General features: G+C 42.6%; 1 protein-coding gene across 3 annotated transcripts in view; it reads left to right on the plus strand.

The window, feature by feature from the left end:
* Positions 1 to 7,814: 7,814 nt before the first annotated feature.
* LOC122659444 (spermine synthase-like) overlaps positions 7,815 to 18,674 on the plus strand; it is a 36,617-nt gene continuing 25,757 nt past the window's right edge. For 2 of the 3 annotated variants that reach the window (XR_006332519.1, XM_043854558.1), the window contains exons 1-5: positions 7,815 to 7,924; positions 8,971 to 9,191; positions 9,312 to 9,356; positions 15,941 to 16,017; positions 16,139 to 16,261. Coding sequence is in view for 2 of the 3 variants with exons in the window: in XM_043854558.1 (XP_043710493.1) it covers positions 9,002 to 9,191; positions 9,312 to 9,356; positions 15,941 to 16,017; positions 16,139 to 16,261 (435 nt within the window). In the remaining variant the exon portion in view is untranslated. Of the gene's footprint in view, positions 7,925 to 8,459; positions 8,526 to 8,970; positions 9,192 to 9,311; positions 9,357 to 15,940; positions 16,018 to 16,138; positions 16,262 to 18,674 lie in introns of those variants that run through there. The other variant, XM_043854564.1, reaches the window with a different exon arrangement.

Below are 18,674 nucleotides of genomic sequence, written 5' to 3' on the forward strand. Positions count from 1 at the left end.
CGGTACCAGTACCGAAATACCAATAAGGTACCGGAATGGTACCGGACATACTAGTACCGTTTAAAAAAGAAAAAATATATAAGATCTTTTTTTTTTTGGGAGAAAAAATAGGATATAAGAATTATATTTATCATGCATTAGGGACGGGACAGCCGCAGCTCTTGAAGTCTCGCCTCTCAAAATCCTGGTTCAGTGCTACTCTCTCTTCCTGCAAGCAACTTCATGTACCAGGTTTTTCTTTTTTCCACTCAGTAGTACCATGTGACAGTAATATGTGTGATAATAAGGTTTTGTTTGGGAAATCAAAGAGGAAAACACAATCGGATTTTTCCATTAGGAACAATTAAACTTCTTCCTTTTTCTATAGTGCCTAGAACCGTTTAGGAACCCATACCGTCCCGTCCCGCTAGTAATCGGGACTGGGATCTAGGTTTGGTCCCGTTAAGTAAATGGGACGGTACTGGGATTGACACTTTTGGTACCGGTACCGGTACCGTCCCGTCCCAAGTACCGGGAACCGTCCCAATTGACACCCTTAGTCGCGGGCTCCTGCACCTAGACATAAGAGCGCACGAAGTAACTACCCAATCCCTTTTGAAATGAAAAATCTGATCCTTGTTTATACGCTTACGCACGTTCTCATTGGCCCCTTCGTGGGTGAGGAGCTACACGACCAAGCAACGATCTCTTGCCTTAGAAAAATATATGAGAGGATTCTGAGAGGCAACTTGGCATTTGCGTCAGTATGAGGTCCACTGATAGTAAACGTGGAAGCATCAACAAGGATGAGATTTCCACATTTCATGGGGATAAGATGATCTTTTCACCCATTGGTGTCTGGGTGTATGGGCCACCCTACCTTTTCGACTTTTTATTTTTTTCCCAAAAGATATGTGAACCGTGTGGCAATCTTTTTCCTGTACTTCATTTTTCAAAAGACACAAAAGACATGCTTGGATACTTAGTGCACTAATGACTAAACTACTTTAACTAACTAAACAAATATGAATATTTTTTCAGTTACATCTTACTTTTATATAATCTAATGGAAATAATACATTACTAAAAAAAAAATGGTAATAATACATAGGACAAATTTTTCTCCAGCCATAGAGGTTGGTTCATCCACCATCATAGTGTTTTATTATATTCTAAAATACCCTCCCAATACCCATTTCCACACTCTCTCGCCCTTCGGTGAATAGGATCCATGGGTGGAGGGAAACTTAGCCCTAATACATATTGATTATATTAGGATGTTTAATTCGTAACCATCATTATTTTTAATGAAATGAAACTTTTAGTTAAAAAGAAGATTCGTTACACACCTTAAGGATCGTTCGTATCAAATAAAGCATGACTCCCTGCCATAAGCTGTGATGAAAGTCTTAACATGTTTATTAATATTGGTATCAGGAATTTTTATCAGTCTCGGCGGATAACAATGCATATTGACACTGAAATGTATTGGCCATATCAGACACTTTTGCCCTTGGTAAGAATCGTTCTGATTGATTAGGTATCAATATCAGCCTTCGTCGATCGACTGATATTGATACCAATATTTAATTCCATGGTCCTGTAATGTACTCCATTTGGAAGGACCTCCCAATGAGGGTTTAAAACCCAATAATCGGGAGCCGGATCTATCCTAGATCAGTCTAGATCAGCCTCAAAATCAGCATACTCCAATCATCTAGGGTTTCTCTATGCAAGATCAGCCCAAGCTGGATATGAGAGAATTGGGATCGGCTGGATCGGCTGATCCTTAAAACCCTGATCCCAATCTTTATTTCTTTTTCAGGCATAGGTTTCTCTTTTGGATCCGGCTCCTCTCCAGTGCACATCGTGCGGCTGGAGATCTCCGATCCACATTGTTGCATGTATCCCGGTGCAATGGTGTGTGGATCTAGACCTCCCTAACCGGACGCATCGTCCCACGTGGGAGAGGAGTTCAATCCTTCTCTTTTCCCCTTCCTATCAAGTATCAACATCAACATGAGAATAAAATCAGAAGAATACAATCATTTTCAATTCCACATATATTTTTTTTTTGGTAGAAAATATTTATATTAAACCGAGGAAGGGAAATGAGTCCCACACGTATCTGAGTAAAAAGAAGAGAAAGAAAGGTGGGTGGTTGGACATCCAAGATTACATTGTGTCAGTGAACAACCCATTTGAAACTAAAGAGTCTGCAACAAGATTGCCTTCCCTGTGAAGATTGTCTGATGGTCTTCAACATTTTCAATTGCACACAATTTATTGTTTGTGATAATTGAGAATATGAGTTACTTTTCTTTTCTATTCTTTGTTTATCACATGGTACAAGTATATAACAAATCAGTCTTTGTTTATGATATTTTACCAAAAAAAGTCTTTGTTTATGATAGAAAAAAAATCTCTCTCTCTCTCTCTCTCTCTCTCTCTCTCTCTTTCTCTCTTTCTCTCAACAAGGGTGATGGTTGGATACGTCGTCAATTTTCGGTAAATTAGTGGCATATATCAATCATATGATTAGCCCAATCAAAAAGGGAAGAGAGAGAATGACATATGTTGGACACCTGGCAATCTGTCCAACTTTTTTTCTTTTAAACAATTAATGAAACAACACATTTAAAGGAAAAAGTTTTTTTGGAGGGCTGCTAGTTGGGGGTGTCAAAAGTTGGTCCATACTGATAGGCTCGAATTAGATTAATATTTTAAAACCTAAGATCAACCTAATCAATTAGTGAACATGTCACACTCAAGCACTGATCAATCGGACAATCTCAATGAAAGATATTGGTCTGACGGTCGTCCAAATGGGATCGCCCAATAATCGACTATTTATAGCTCAATTAGCTTCGTTTAAGTTCAGTTTACCTGACTTAATCATATTTATGAATCATTTACAATTCGATTAGTAAAGCCCACTTATGGATCAATAACTAACATATTAGAAATGTGTTCACGCTTGAACTTACGAGGTCTGATTACCTAAGGAAAAAATGTGAAGCCTGTGGGGAGGATTAGACTCGATTGACACCCCTAGCCTATACGGACATTGCTCCTGTCCAACCATGGCAGGAGCTGGACGATCCTGCACTCGGAAACCACCCCAATAATAGGGGGTGGTCATTTCACACGTGGGGCTCAGGTGGAATCCACCTGGGAAATGACCACCCCAACCCTGTTTTTGTGGTAGTTTAGTGGGGCTGGGCGCTCCATCTCCCACCACGATTGGATAGAATCCTTTTCCTAGCCTATACATTACTTTTCTCTTCTTTTTTCTTTTCCCACTTCTCAATTGTGGTCAGATAAAGCCACTGCTCTGCTGCTCGTGCAATAAAGATGAAAATGAAAGAAGTAATGTATGATGTTAGGTTGGTTGAGGTGTGCCACCTCAGTTTATATTATTGCCGAAAATGAAAAATGTAATGTATGAAGTCGGCAATAATGAAAGATGTAATGTATGAAGTCCCATATGGATTTTACCTCTTCACTAAAACCAATTTATTCCCTCTAACATTATGGTAAAAGGAACGATGCCTAGTCACGTTCCTCTGCACCAAACACAAGGGGGTGAAATTGTTATCCCAGTGATCCTACCCATCTTGTTCGATGACCATATGTGTCCCCTCATTGCCCCTGCACTGGTGCAGGGCCATGTGAGTCTGTGACTAATCAGCATTTTTCTTCATAAAATTAATTAGAGAAAAAGAAGCGTACTTAGTAACGTGGCTCTTGCATATGGACACAAGAGTGTGTGAAAGTACCGCCCTTGAAATGAAAAATCACATCTATGTTGATGTCCTTACGTGCACTCTCATTACCCACGCTAGTGTAGCGTCGATTAGACATGATCTCTTGTCAATTAAAATAATGGTATTTGGTCATGTGATTCGTGCATCAGACACAAAGTGTGTGAAAGTACCGCCCTTAAAATGAAAAATCCCATCTATGTTGATGCCCTTACTTGCATTCTTATTGAACCCCACGCTAATGCAAATGCTACTCGATCAGACAACGATCTCTTACCCATTTAATTATTATTTTTATGTACCCGATCAACACTCAACAAAAACAATACAATTGTTTGTTCTTTTTTAGCAGGGGCTAACCGATACAAATCCCACTTACAGTGCAATATTTTCTAATTTTTTAGATATCCACATAAATGCTTAAAAGAAAAACTAAATAGCAAATATTTTTATTATTCATAATATTTCATGGCATTTTTAGGCATAAATGATGAGATTTGTTGCGATATTTTACATTCATTTTCTTTTACTTTTGACAAAACAAACTTTGCAATTTAGTTTATCTTGATGATTCTAATAGCTACCAAATGTAGGCTTTGAAAAATTGGATTGGATTGGCATAGACCAATCCCAACTTTGGTCGATCTGAATCAGACCGATTCTTTATGGAAATTATGTTTTAGGGTTTTTTTTCTTCAGATTTCCTCTGATTCTTTGGATTGGAATCGATTGAGATGATCTTGATCCTGATTCTGTTTTTTTTTTTTTTTAACCATGACCACATGGTAATGTGAAAGAGCATGCACATGTGCACATTGGTGATAAAAAAAAAAATATTCTTACATGGACAACTAGTTTTCATGTAGGCAAATGGTGTTTTTTTTATCTGATAAGTGATAAATTCTTTGAGTGAGCTACATGTCAATTTGGTACTTCATTTTAACTGAATGTTCTACAATGGAATTTTTTTTCTTCCAATTATTCTTATTTGGTCAATAATGTTACTCCTATTTTTCAATGATGTCAAATATATTCAAACATGTTTATCCTCCCCCCGCCCCCCAAAAAAAAAAAGAAGAAGAAGAAGACGTATTCAAACAAATTTTAAATGATGCACCTTGTTGTCACCAGTGTGGTGGAAGTGAAAAAAGTTGTAACATTATTTTGATTACACCTTTTTTTTTTTGGGGGTAAAGGGGAAGTTTATTGATGAAAAAGGGGAGTACAACCAGTGACTTCATTCCCACAGAGGTCCTGAAGCCACCGAATAGAATTTGGCCAATCTGTCACGCACCCAAGTGACAGGGCCTTCCTGGCTAGGGCATCCGAAACAATATTCATAGCCCTAGGAACAAAAGAGAAAGAAATAGATGAGAAAGAGGATTTCAAGTTAACAACATCATCTACTAAACCCTCCATCTCCCAACTAGGAGATTTACTGCCTTCGATAAATAGGATGGCATCCCTACTATCCGAAACTACCACCAAGTTGTTGTAGCCCAGATCTAGAGCCAGCAACAGAGCACTACGAATAGCCATGATCTCTCCATGAATCACCGAACTGAGCATAATGGGGATGGAGCGCGCCCTTAAGACAACACCTGTGTGGTCTCTAAAGATCACTCCTAAACCTCCCTTAGCAGTATCCTTAATGAAAGCCGCATCACAGTCCACCTTCACAACACCCACTGGAGGGGGGGGACCATTGAGAACCACTAAATCTCAAACCAGGCATAGAGCCAATAACTCCCGTTTTCGAAAGAGCATTCGGCTTTAAGGTAGCATTGAAAAACTCCTGGTAAGCCATTTCAGCAGTATGAAGAACATCCAAAGGAGTCCAAACCTTGTCATTGAACACCTGATCATTACGGGCGCGCCAAAGATACCAACAGATAAAAGACGCTCTTGATAGAGACTCTGTAGCAATCTTTTTGTCTTGCTTGAACCAGATATTCCAGCTTTGAATCCAATCCTTCAAGCACGGACCATCAACAGGAGGGTGAAATTGTAGTGGGCTCCCAAACCAAACACTACGAGCAAAGGGGCAATCAAACAAAATATGGTCACCCGATTCAGAATGAGCTCCACACCTAGAACAGCTCGGATCAATATTTATCTGCCGGGCTTTAAGGCCATCACCCGAAGCAATAGCTTCATTACAAATCCTCCAAAGAAGAGTTATTTAAGTGACTAGTAAACAAAATATTTCAAAATAATTTGACACTAACTTATTATTGTATTATTTTCAAGAGTCGTAAATGTCCATGTGAAACAACAAGATTTACCCTTATTATTGAAAAAGAAAATATGTTAATACTAAAAAGGAAAAAAAAAAGTAAGATTACAATTTCTTTTTCATTAACATTGATTACAACAAGGTCTTCCCAATTTTAAAACATTTTATCAATATGTATAAAAAATAAAATAGTTTAAAACTTAACATGTGATTAGATGATGATTAAAAATATATATCAACATAATTTGGTTTCCACAAAACAATTACGTGTCGCAAAAATGGATGTTTATGTGAGAAGTCGACGACTACTTCCCACACTATTGGTGTAGGAAACTCTTCGCTATATTACCATATTACTACCGTATCATTCAACCAAAAAGGAAGCCAATCAATCTAATTTAACCCCATAATTGAATGAACCATCTTAAAACTAATTAGACATACCACTTGATTGACATTCAAAAATATAATAGAGTTTATAATTTCCATAAGAAATAGAGTGCCACGATCAATTATCAAAATGAACAACTTCATGTTAATTCATAATATATATGCATGATCACCTATTGTAAAATACAATTTAAACTGTATGAACTCCAAAAAATACTACCCTAGTTTATGCTTAATTAGCATCACTTGCTTCTAACTTTGCCCCTTATATTATTCACAAAAGTTCTTTAGCTATGAGTAGCTAGAAAAGGATTTTAAAATAATTTACACGTATATTTACTTATTGGACTGAGTCTCCCTTCACCCATAATGAATAGATTTCGCACTTTAATTTTCGTTGAATTAGATTCTTAGGAGTACGAACGACCTCAGACAATTAGAGGGCTGACATACTTGGTTGATTTCCTTCATCGTGGGTAAAGAGAAACTTTTTACTTACCCCAAGGCAAAATACCAACTCCTCAAATAAGAGGTCATGAATTCAAACCACCTTGGGGCCTATTCCCCCCCCCCCCCGGCCTATTCCCCCCCCCCCCCCCCTACTTACCATTGTGTCATTGCCAATAATCTATTATCCAAAATAAAGAGTACACATTATATATGTGAAATGACATATTATACTCGTAAAGTTGTTGTGCACTTGGGAGCATGGATTTTTTTTTTTGGTAAGAACTTGGAAGCATGGATCAAGGTAGTAGTATTGTATCAGTCGATACTTAATACCATATGATGAACTAATACAAATTGAGAGTATCAGACAATAAATGGTTTATTTTTTAATTTATGCTCAATATAACTTGATACAACTTGATTCATATCACATCAATATCGACACCAGTTACCAATACGGATTCGGCTCCTCTCCAAAAAACTCAACGCCTAGAAATACCTAAGGGACATCCAAGGGTTGGACTGTGTCACACACATCTCGACGTGTGCTTTGTCAACCATCAGGATGTGTGCAGCACAAGCCAACAGCTAGATGATCAACCCCCCCCCCCCCCCTCCCTCCCTTTCTCTTCTTGCACTCCACGGGCGTTGTGCTCCGTGGAGAGGAGCTTAATCTTACCAATACGGCCTTTGATATGAATACAAAAACCTTTTGTTTTTAAGGGTTCAAGAATACAGATGCAGATACCGATACTTAAAAACTTTTAGGAAGTCGTGATTCTCGTGAATATGTTTTTGTGAATTTAAGAAAGATGAATCTCGTGTTAATTACAAGTGGAAGAGAAGAGAAAGTACAAACGTTATGGGGATAAATTAGTCATTTCATGATAAATGAATATGTATGTATGGTATATATACCATCACCCGCTTCAGCATTTACATCCGAAGTTCCGAACTGGAAAACAGAGAGGTCTCTAAGGGAGAGAGAGAGAGAGAGAAAGAGACAGAGAGAAGCGTTCTCAATAAAAGGCTCGGCAGCATTCTACTACTGCTTCTCTCAGTCCCTCAGAGAAAAAAAGGAAATCTTCATCGCCATTAAAATCAGGTAACAGAAGTCCCCCCCTACCAAGCAAAATGCTTTCTCTTCCTCTTCGTGTTCTTCACTGTCGTTAGGAAAGGTAATGGAAGAAATCTTCAAGTTTGTAACTTGGAGAGCATCCTCAGTCCTTGAACCCTAGGTCGACGTTTTGTAGACCATGTATTTGTATTTTTCTGCGGTGCAATCGCAGAACTTCAAATGAATTGTTCTCTCTCTCTCCCCCCCCCTCTCTCTCTCTCTCTCTCTCTTTGCAACTCTTCATTTTAATCCGAAGAATGATAGAAGTATTGAGGTGTTAATTGTTAAATCCTTTTCCTGTGGTCACTTAAAACCCTAGGTTAGAGGTTTCACAGCGTGTTTCTTTGGTGCAACTTTTCTCTCTTGGAAGAACTGTTGGTAGAGATAAGTGTTATCGATGTTCTGAATGATGTGCAGTGTGCTGACGTTTCGTCCTACCAGTCTTCTTTTTCACTTTCCCTTCGATTGATTAATGAACATTTTGGATATTGTGTAGTTACTTTTATATGTATATATATTTTTCTGTTTATTGTTTAGACTTAATTGGACGTGGATGATTAAGTTAGTTTGGTAAAAGGGTCTTTTTTAGGTAACTTGCCGTGTATTTTATTGTGTGAATTTATATTGCCTTATCTGTTGGTTTTAAATGTGGATTCTTTCTTCCTTCTGACGTTATCTGTGGGTCCTTTATTCCTTCTGACATTACTGTTTCCTCTTGAGTAAATTGTCCGTTTTCTTTTTTATATTTTGTATAATTCTCTTATCCTGCTTTTTTCTTTTTGGTTCTTGTAAGAATTATTGTATGCCGTAATGCTAAGATTTAAGAACTTAGAACGAGGAAGAGAATTTGTTTTTCTGGAGTAAACTAGTTTCAGTTCAGCTGTCTCTTTGCATGTTTTTTGAAACATCAAGAAGTTTATACTCTTAACTTGATTTTTAATTTCTAATGAAGATTTAATATTGGTTTAACTTTATCTTTTCGTTTCATATCTCTTTTGTTCATCCCTCTTTTTCTTAATCTCTTTGGTGTTCAGAGACTGGAGACGGTAAAGAAAAGAATAATCTATGGAGGGAGACGCAGGAAAAGATTTGGCATGCCAGAAGATTATGGGTGGGAAGGTGACTAAAGATAATGGTCTGGCAAGGACTATCCCTTCTTGTTGCCTGAAAGCAAGGGCCTCAGCACCTGAACTTGAAGCAAAATGCCACTCCACAGTCGTTTCTGGGTGGTTTTCAGAACCTCGGTCTTGTTCTGGTCATGATCAATGATTTTTATCATTTGGTTCTCAGTTCAGTTCTTTTGGACCTTGATTAGTCTATGTAAGGTATTGTTCATAACCTTTTTGTTTCCTTTTTCTATCTTTTATCATTACAGATGGGACTGGCAACCTGCTTTATTACAACAATCCTATGTGGCCTGGTAAGCATTACCTTAATCCTGTTCTGTACAGAATTCCCTTAGATGTTTAGCATTAGTGATATATATGTTGAGAAACATTCTCTCACTGAACACTTTGCATTTTCCTTTGCTTCCTTGCTTGCACTATTTTAAGCACCTAAATCATGTGCACTTTCCTGATTCTGAGACCCGTATTGGTGAAGTATATATAACAAAAGAATGAAAATCATTTTTCAGTCATCAGCATGAGATGAGTCACCCCCTCGGCTCCCCTCCCCCTTCCCTGCCTCTGGCAATCTCCCCCTCTGCTCCTCCCCCTCCTTCCTCCCTGATCCCGCATTCCCACTGTACCAAAACCTGGTCATCCCTTTTCCAGCCACCCTCTTCAACTGACTCATCTCTGCTCTTCTAACCCCCTACGCTGGAAAATGGGATTCCGGTTGCCCACTGCCCTGACTCTCTCCTTTCCCCTGAAATTCCAAAGTGGAACTCCTGCCTTGTTGGCCATTTTCTTGGGCCTAGACCTCCTTTCAACATAGTCAAAGCCTCCCTTTCGAAGCAATGGAAACCTGTGGGCTCCTTTGATACCTTCCTCCTTGACATTGGGGTTTTTGTTTTTCGTTTCTTCTCCGATGAGACCAAAGCCCGAGTCCTTGATGGTGTCCCCTGGATGGTTGGCACCTTGCCTATCTTCCTCCGGCAATGGACTCCCCATCTCCTGCTCCACAAGGTCGACTTCAGCTCTGTTCCCCTGTGGATCACTCTCCCTGGTCTCCCCCTCCACTATTGGTCACGCGATTGCCTCAGCTGTCTTGGCTCCGTCATTGGCTTCCCGATGCATACCGACGCCCGCACTCTCAAGATGGACCGCCTCTCATTCGCTCGTATCTACGTGGAGGTCTCTGCTGAGTCTGCTCCTCCCTCGATCATCACCGTAGTTGAAGATGATGGGTTTAGCTTCGCTCAGCCCGTCAAGTTCGATTGGATACCTCCTTGTTGTAAACACTGCAAGAGGTTTGGACACTCTTCGAAGACCTGTGCTGCTGCTCCTCCTCTCTCCTTTGCAGCCTCTCCGGATGCCATCCCTTTGTCTCCCCTCTCGGTGGCTTGCGATGCAGCCTCAGGCCCAGTGTTTGTTCCGACTCCTATCATCGAGACTTCTCCTGCTTCGGTGGTAGCGTCTGCCCCTGTTTTTGAGATTGTGCCTGCCCCCGCTTCAGTGATTGCGTCTGCCTCTGCCTTTGTGAATGCGCCTGCTTCTGCTCAAGAGATTGCACCTGCGCCTGCTCCTGTAATCCTCCCTGTAGCATTGTCTATTTCGCCCCGTCGGAGCAGATTGACTTTCCGCCGTCGTTGTTCAAATCGTCCAAAGCTCCGCTGTGTGCAGGCCTCTTCGGTGAAGCCCTTGGTTCTTGCTATTGGAATCTCAGCTTTTCCTACTGGCTTGACCTCTGAGACTGGGCCTGCAACCTATCTCGACTGTTGCTCCGGTCAACCTGAAAAAGCCGATGAAGCTAGTAATCTTCTGCTTGTGATCCTTGATCAGTTACTGCTATCGCCTCCCCTTTCGCGCTCTGAAGATTTGGCAGAGCTTGGCATCCTCATCGAAGGCCCTCCCATTCCAGATTTGGGTGTCTGCAAGTATGATTTGGTCTCTGCGAGCTCCCCGAACCGAGAACTTTGGCATTCACGTGAAAAACTTTTGGATGCTGCGCTACGATATAACCCCCCTGTTTGTCGTCTTTTAAACCCCCACCCCTTTCACACACTTTATTTACTAAATTACCCCCTCCTACCTACCCCCCCTTCCACATGGCTTCCCACACGTGACCCAAATGCCCTCTTGTCCCCCCTAGCTGGAACCCCCTCTGCCCACCCTCTTTTAAACCCATCTTCACGGCCCATCTCCACCTCCCAGCCCATTACCTTGGCCCACCCTCCTTTAAATCCATCTCCTCGGCTCATCTCCACCTCCCAGCCCATTCCCTTGGCCCACCCGAACCCTTATACCCAACCCAAATCCTTTTTTACTTACAACCTACCCATCTTTCAACCCCCAGCCCATCTCTACCAAAAATCCTATCCCAACCCTCTTCCCTTTCCCTTCTCCTCCCACCCAACCCTCTCCCAATCAACTTCGAATCCCCTCTTTTCTCCTTTTGAGCCGCCCCCCCCCCCCCCACAATCACCCCCTCGCCTCACCACCTTTGTCCCGCCCCTCCCCTACCCAGCTGGCCTTATCCGCTAAATTCCACCCTTTCCTTCTAGGGGTGGCGCTGCCCCTCCCCTCTCGTAGGCCATTAGTGAGAAGCCCAGCGGTCGCCTATGCTCGTAGGCGACGCAAGAGTTCCCCCCTAGGTTTGAGCTGCCCCCTTCTTCTTAGTTCCCATGCTGTCTGGCTTTATTTGGAATGTCTGTGGCCTCAACTCCCTGGCCAAGCATCTTGAGCTTTGTTCTTTCATCAAATCCTCCAACTCCTCCTTCTGTGCTCTCCTTGAGACTCGTGTTCTCCAGGATAACGCTTCCTGCATTGCCGCTTCCATCGCTCCCTCCTGGTCCTTCCTCTCAAATTACACCCACTCGCCTTCAGGCTGGATCTGGGTTCTCTGGGATCCTTCCAAACTCCATATCTCTTCCACCCACTCTTCTTCCCAATTTGTCCATCTATGCTTCTCTTTCCACAGCTCTCCCTCTCCCTTCTTTATCACTGTGGTTTATGCTTCCAACCATGCTAGTGATCGTCTTTCCCTCTGGGCTGATCTTTCACTCCTTAAGCCCGGATTGGATTCTCTTCTTTGGGGAATTGGAGGGGACTTTAATGTTGTCCGCTCTCAATCTGAAAAGCTGGGTGGTAGGCCCATCGGTCTTATGGTGGTCAACCCTTTCAATGACTGCATTGAGGATCTCGGCCTCGATGATCTCCGATGGTCAGGTTCCCCTCTTACTAGCACAATCGTCGTAGGCCCTGATCGCATTGCCTGCAAGTTAGATCGACTCCTCGTCAATGAAGTCTGGCTCTCCTCTCTCCCCCATTCCCATGCCTCCTTTCTTGTCCAAGGCCTCTCTGATCATTCCCCCTGCCTCATTTCCCTCTAGCTTTACTCCTCTTTTGGCCCCAAACCTTTCAAGTTCTTTGATATGTGGACCTCCCACCCCCTCTACTTGCCCACCATCAAGAAAGCTTGGCGTCTGCCGGTTTCTTCTCCCTCTCACCCTCTGGTCACCTTGGCTCACAAACTCCGTAGTACAAAAGCTACTCTCCGAAGGTGGAACCTCTCCACCTTTGGTAATCTCCCCTCCAGGCTCTCTTCCTACCGATCCGATCTCTCTCAAGTCCAATTCAAGCTCCAGTTCGACCCTCTCAATTCGACGTTTGCCGTTGATGAGAAGCGTCTCTCTGAAGAGCTCTCCTCTCTCTCCCTCTCCGAGGAGAGCTTCCTCCGTCAGAAATCCCGTTCCAAATGGTTGGAACTCGGTGATTCGAACTCAGCCTATTTCCATCACTCCCTTAAAGCTAGGCATAACTCGAATTCCATCACCCTTTTTATTGCTTTTGATGGGTCCTCTCTCTCTCCCTCTGATATCAAGGAAGCTGCCTCCTCTTTCTTCTCCACCCTGTTCAATCCCTCTCTACCCCACCCTTCCCCTATTCCCCCAGCACTCATTGATAAGTTTATTCCCCCATCCCTTTTCCATTCCCTCATCGCCATCCCCTCAGATGAGGAAATTTCCTGAGCTATCCTCTCCCATAAGACCAACAAGGCTTCGGGCCCTAATGGCTTCAGTATGGGCTTCTTTCTCAGCTGTTGGGACTCTGTCAGAGGAGAGGTCCTCAAAGCCATTCACAGTTTCTTTTTCAAGCTGGGTCAGCTTGCTCAGATCAATCAAACGTTCATCTGCCTTATCCCAAAAAAGGACGGGGCCTCTTCCTTGACTAACTTCCGGCCCATCTCCCTCTGTAATCTCATTTACAAATTCATTGCCAAAATTCTTGCCAACCAGATCAAGGCAGTCATTCCCTCCCTTGTCAGTCCCAACCAATCGGCTTTCATCTTCGGCCGGAGCATTGCGGACAATATCATCCTCTGCTCTGAGATCGTCAGAGGCTTCGACCGCAAATCGCATTAGCCGGCAGCCCTCTTAAAAATCGATCTCCACGAAGCTTTTGATTCCATCCGTTGGGATTTCATCTGTGATGTGCTCTCCCTCATGGGTTTCCCTCCAGTCTTCATTCGTTGGATTTATGCCTGTATCTCCTCCCCTAACTTCTCTGTTTTGGTCAATGGATCCCCCGCTGGCTTTTTCCGCTCCAAAGTTGGAATTCGCCAAGGTTGTCCCCTCTCCCCTTTCCTCTTCTCCCTTGCCTTGGAAGTCCTCTCCAGGAGCCTCCAAACCAAAACCGACCTCCACCTCATCTCCCCTCCTCCTAAATGCAAGTAGATCAATCTTTCCCATCTGGCCTTTGCTGACGACCTGATGATCTTCTCTAAGGCGTCCCACTCCTCCATCTCTGCCATCATGGATTCCCTTCATTTTTTTGAGTCTCTCTTTGGCCTCCGTGTCAATCTCCTCAAATCCAAAAATTTTCTCTCTGGTGTCCCGGACTCTGCCAAAGAATCCCTTCGTCTCTTAACAGGTTTCTCCATTGGGTCTCTCCTTGTCTCCTACTTTGGCCTCCCCCTGATTCCTGCCAGACTCTCCAGCCACCACTGCACTCCTATGCTTGACAACATTCGTAAACGCCTCTAGCTCTGGAAAGGCAAGCTCCTTTCTTACGCGGGAAGACTCGAATGTATCCGTTCGGTGTTCCAAGCAACTTGTATTTACTGGACTGGTATCTTCTACATTCCTAAGTCCACCATACAGGCCATTGAGCGCATCTTCTGCACCTTCCTTTGGAAGGTTAGTAACACCCCCAAATTTCTCCACCCTGTCAGTTGGAAATCTATCTGCCTCCCTAAATCCGAGGGCGGCCTGGGCCTCCACCGTATTTGTGACGCCAACACGGCGGGCATTCTTAAGCTCATCTGGAGAATCGCTTCTCGTCAGGATTCTATCTAGGTTTCTTGGGTTCACTCTCATCTTCTTAAATCTGACTCCATATGGACTGTCCCCATCCATGTTAACTCCTCTTGGATTTGGCGTAAGATCCTCTCCCTCCGCCCTCTGGCCCTCCGTGGTATCTCCTCTTCCATCACTGATGGCACCTCCACCTCTCTCTGGCTCGATCCTTGGCACCCCTTAGGAATCCTCTTTAATCTTCTTGGCCCCAGGGCTATCTATTCCTCTAGCCTCCCCAAGGCCACCCCAGTCTCCTCTCTCATTTCCTCTGGTTCTTGGACCCCCCACCCATCCCTCAACCCAGACATCATCTCTCAGATCTGGACAACCCTTCCCCCGCTGCCTCATAACCCCTCACCCCGTGCGGATAAGGTCACCTGGCTACCCTCCCCCACCGGTACCTTCTCCTCCTTTTCTGCCTGGCACCTTTCCAGAGACCGCTGTCCCTCTGTCCCCTGGCACAACTTAGTCTGGTTCAAAGGCCACATTCCCCGCCATAGCCTAACTGTTTGGAGAGTCCTAAGACTTTGTCTGCCCACTCAAGCCTTGCTTATCCATCGCACCATCCTAGCCCCCCCCTCCTGCAACCTTTGTTGGATTGGCCGTGAAGATATCCCCCATCTCTTCTTTGATTGCATCTTTACCTCCACCATATGGAAAAAAGGCATTATCCTCCATCTGGCCGCGTAGCAGAAGGTTCAAAAGCTTTGATCGTGAATGGCAATGGTTGCTCAAAACCTTCTTTGGGAACTCTACTTGTGACAGTATAGGGAAGCTAATTTTTAGCGCCGCTATTCATCATATATGGATGGAAAGGAACCTCAGGAGATGGATTTCCAATCTAGATCGTTTGATGTGATTTGGAAAGCCATCTCCTTCGATGTGTCCACCAACCTCAGCAGGATTCGCTAGAGGCCCTTCTCGGACAGCCACAGAAACAGACATATTTTGACTTTTTGGGGCCTTGATTCTGCCCTTTTGCAGTCCTCCTCCTCTGTGTAGGTTGGTCGATCGCCCCCCCTTTTTTTTCCTCCTCCCTCCCCCCTCTCTCTTTTCCCTTCTTCCCTTTCTTGTATATTGTTTCTCTGGTTCGCTCTTCCCTGCCCCCCTCTTGGGGTTCGGTAATATAATTATTTACCAAAAAAAAACAAAAGAATGAAAAAGAGAAGCATAAAAACGGTCTTATAAAGTTTTGAGTTCTTTTTTTTAATACTAATTTTGCACGCTAGAAGAATCTTAACAAGATTGGACCATGTACCTCCATATCTACTTGAAGGGATGGACTATTGTTATGGGTTATTGATAGCTAGAAAAACAATGTAAGGATGCTTCAAAGTGGTTGGCTTCTTTGCTCACATTTTCAAAGGGATCTACAGGTGGTGGTGGTGTTTGGATGATTAATTACAGATTTTTTTGTCATGCAATTTATTTCTTTGATGCCTAAATAAATTTTCACCGTAAAATGACTATAATCATGATTTGCAACAGATGAAACTGGATTTTTTTGGTTATTTTCATTGTATGCTTTTGAATCCAATTTGTAGGGGAGGCACATTCTCTTAAAGTAGAGAAGATTTTATACAGAGGCACATCAGAGTACCAAGAGATCTTGGTTTTTGAGGTTCATATTCTCAAATTTATATCTTGGAATATACGGAGTGATGATTCAAATCTCACATTTTTCTTCATCTTAAAGTGTTCTTATTATATTTCCTAATGAGGATATGTATATTTTGTTGCAGGCCTCAACTTATGGAAAAGTACTCGTGCTTGATGGTATAGTTCAGTTGACTGAGAAAGATGAATGTGCCTACCAGGAGATGATAGCTCACCTTCCACTTTGTTCGATTCCATCTCCTAAAACTGTAATTTACTAATTTTCAGTAGCATAGGTTTCTATTCTTTGTTGATGTTGCTACCTGTAGTGGGGAAGTTGCTTGGCTTGTGTCCCTATCATTCACCTCATCTAAATTTTTTTTTTACTGGTGCATTTCTAACAGAAATTCTAACTTATTACATTGTTTGTAATAACCATCATCATGTAAGGCTAGATAGGAGCTATCCAATCACAGTCAGGATCACAGGCACAACTCAAGTATAGGTACTGGTTCAGACTTGTAACAGTATATAAACTAAATCCAAATAGTAAATACACAAGGTCATAACAGTCCCTTAAACCCTCCCATAACATCAAACATATTGAATAACCCTCCTAAAGACATATGTGACAGCAACCCACCAGCCAAGAATTTAAAGAAGATATTACCGCCGATTGGAAGGAACAATAAGATTATTCAGTTATCCAAAAATCAGCTTCAGTTGATGGCTGTAGACTGAGATATGTCAGGATAACAAAAATAGAAACGAAGTTCAAAATTAGAAGCTTAGTGTATATCCTAAGATTCAGCCAGTGGAATTGCTCCAAGTTTGGGTCGATTGTAGGCCACAATAAGGGTTGGTGTGGCCCAAATATCTCTCAATTTCAGTGGTTAGTTGCATAAATATAGCAGCAGCAGTGGCTGGGAGTAATCTCCCAGATCTGGAATCCGCAAGAGTGGAGTTCCTGCTTCTGTGAACCAGGAACTGTTACTTAGATATAGACTGAAGTAGAAGATCTCAGCAGCACTAATGGAGATCAGATGATCTCAGTTGTGCACAGGAAATAAAGTCAGAGTAGGGAACAAAAATCGATGGAGAAAATAAAAGGGGGGATGGGGATAGAATGGCTATCTCAGCCAGGGCATCTCACCTTTTCTCAGCCTCTCTCAGGACAATGGGTTTGCAAAAGCAAGCTTCTATTCATCATTCAAATCGTGGGGGACTCCCTTGGAGTCTATTACATTATATAGGACTTTTTTTCCAAAAATAAAACTTGAAAAACTTGCTGCCTAAGTAACTCTAACTTAGTTGCTTGTTAGACTACTAATTCAAAGACAGAAAGAAACAAAAATAGAAACCAAATCTCCCTATTGCTATTACATGAAATAGAAAGACTAAAATTAGAAACTACCTAAGATTCTATTGTAATGAAATGAAATCTACTTTCTAAAACTGAAAATAGAAACGAAACTATGGCGGCATTAGGATAGAATATTTCTCCATTTGATATCTCCAATGGGCCCACAAGATCTTCTAAAAACCATTCCCACACAAGGCAAATGATGCAGATACACTACCTTGGACCGACCCAAACCCAGTTGGGTATCCAGACGAAGATGAACTGGGTCCAGTTTGAGTTTTTGGATTTCCTAGGATTTTAGGAATTTATGTTATTTAGAGTTGGCCTTTATTTTTAGGACTCTTTTATTTCTTTTTTATATATGATGTAATTCCCCATCGTTGGAGATAGATTGAATAGAATGGTATAGTTGATTGTGGTTTGAGTAGCCTGCGGGCTGTGTGAGAGCTTTCTCCCCCCCTCCTTTTTCTTATGCGTTCCTCTCTCCCCTGCAGCTCTGATTTCTTCTCAGGCTTCCTCTTCTTTGCTACCAGCCTACCTCCAATTTGGTATCAGAGCCAAAATTCCCATATCCCTCCCAGTCAATCTCTCTCACCCCATTCTTCTTCTTCTTCTTCTCTATCCCTTCTCTTCCGTTACTGTTCTGCAATACGACCAGCAGCAGTGGAAAAAAAAAAAAACACCCTTCGACTCCAGTGACCATACCTCCCCTTCGTTTCCACCTTATTAGCAAAACCCAACCCACCTTCCCTTTCCCTTTCTTCCTCGCTGTAACAGCGAACCAAAAAAAAAAAAAGGAACTCTGTTGAACAAACAGAGAAGTTGAAACCCATTCCTTTGATTCCCGCCCATCCCTTAACATCAACCAGAAATTCAGAACCCCCTTCTGTTACACCACCGTTTCCTTTTCTTTTTTTCCCCACAACTCCAATTGATTTTCCCCTTTGCCCGGTGTTCCGCCAACGATTAAAAAACAAAAAGAAGGGAAGAAGCAAGAAGAGAAGGAGTGGGAGTAGAGAGGACAGAACCAAAATAAAAAAGAGAGAGAAAAGAAGAGAGAAAAAGAGACATTGAGCAACAGAGAGAGAGAGAGAGAGAGAGAGAAGCCATACCTGGGTTGCACTCGAACTCCATCTCCAGCCGCTGGTTCCTTATTGAACTCGAACTTGGTCTCCGCCGGTCGGCTTCAACACGTCTTCTTCGCAGGGTTTTCCTTCGCCGGCTTCCTTGCTGGTTTTATACCCAAGTGGAAGTTGAACTCCCCAGCCTGGTCCAACTCGAATTCCTTGCTCTGAGGCTTCCGCCATATTCTCTGTAGA

The sequence above is a fragment of the Telopea speciosissima genome, chromosome 1, assembly GCF_018873765.1.
Source record: "Telopea speciosissima isolate NSW1024214 ecotype Mountain lineage chromosome 1, Tspe_v1, whole genome shotgun sequence".
Classification (NCBI taxonomy): Eukaryota; Viridiplantae; Streptophyta; class Magnoliopsida; order Proteales; family Proteaceae; genus Telopea; species Telopea speciosissima.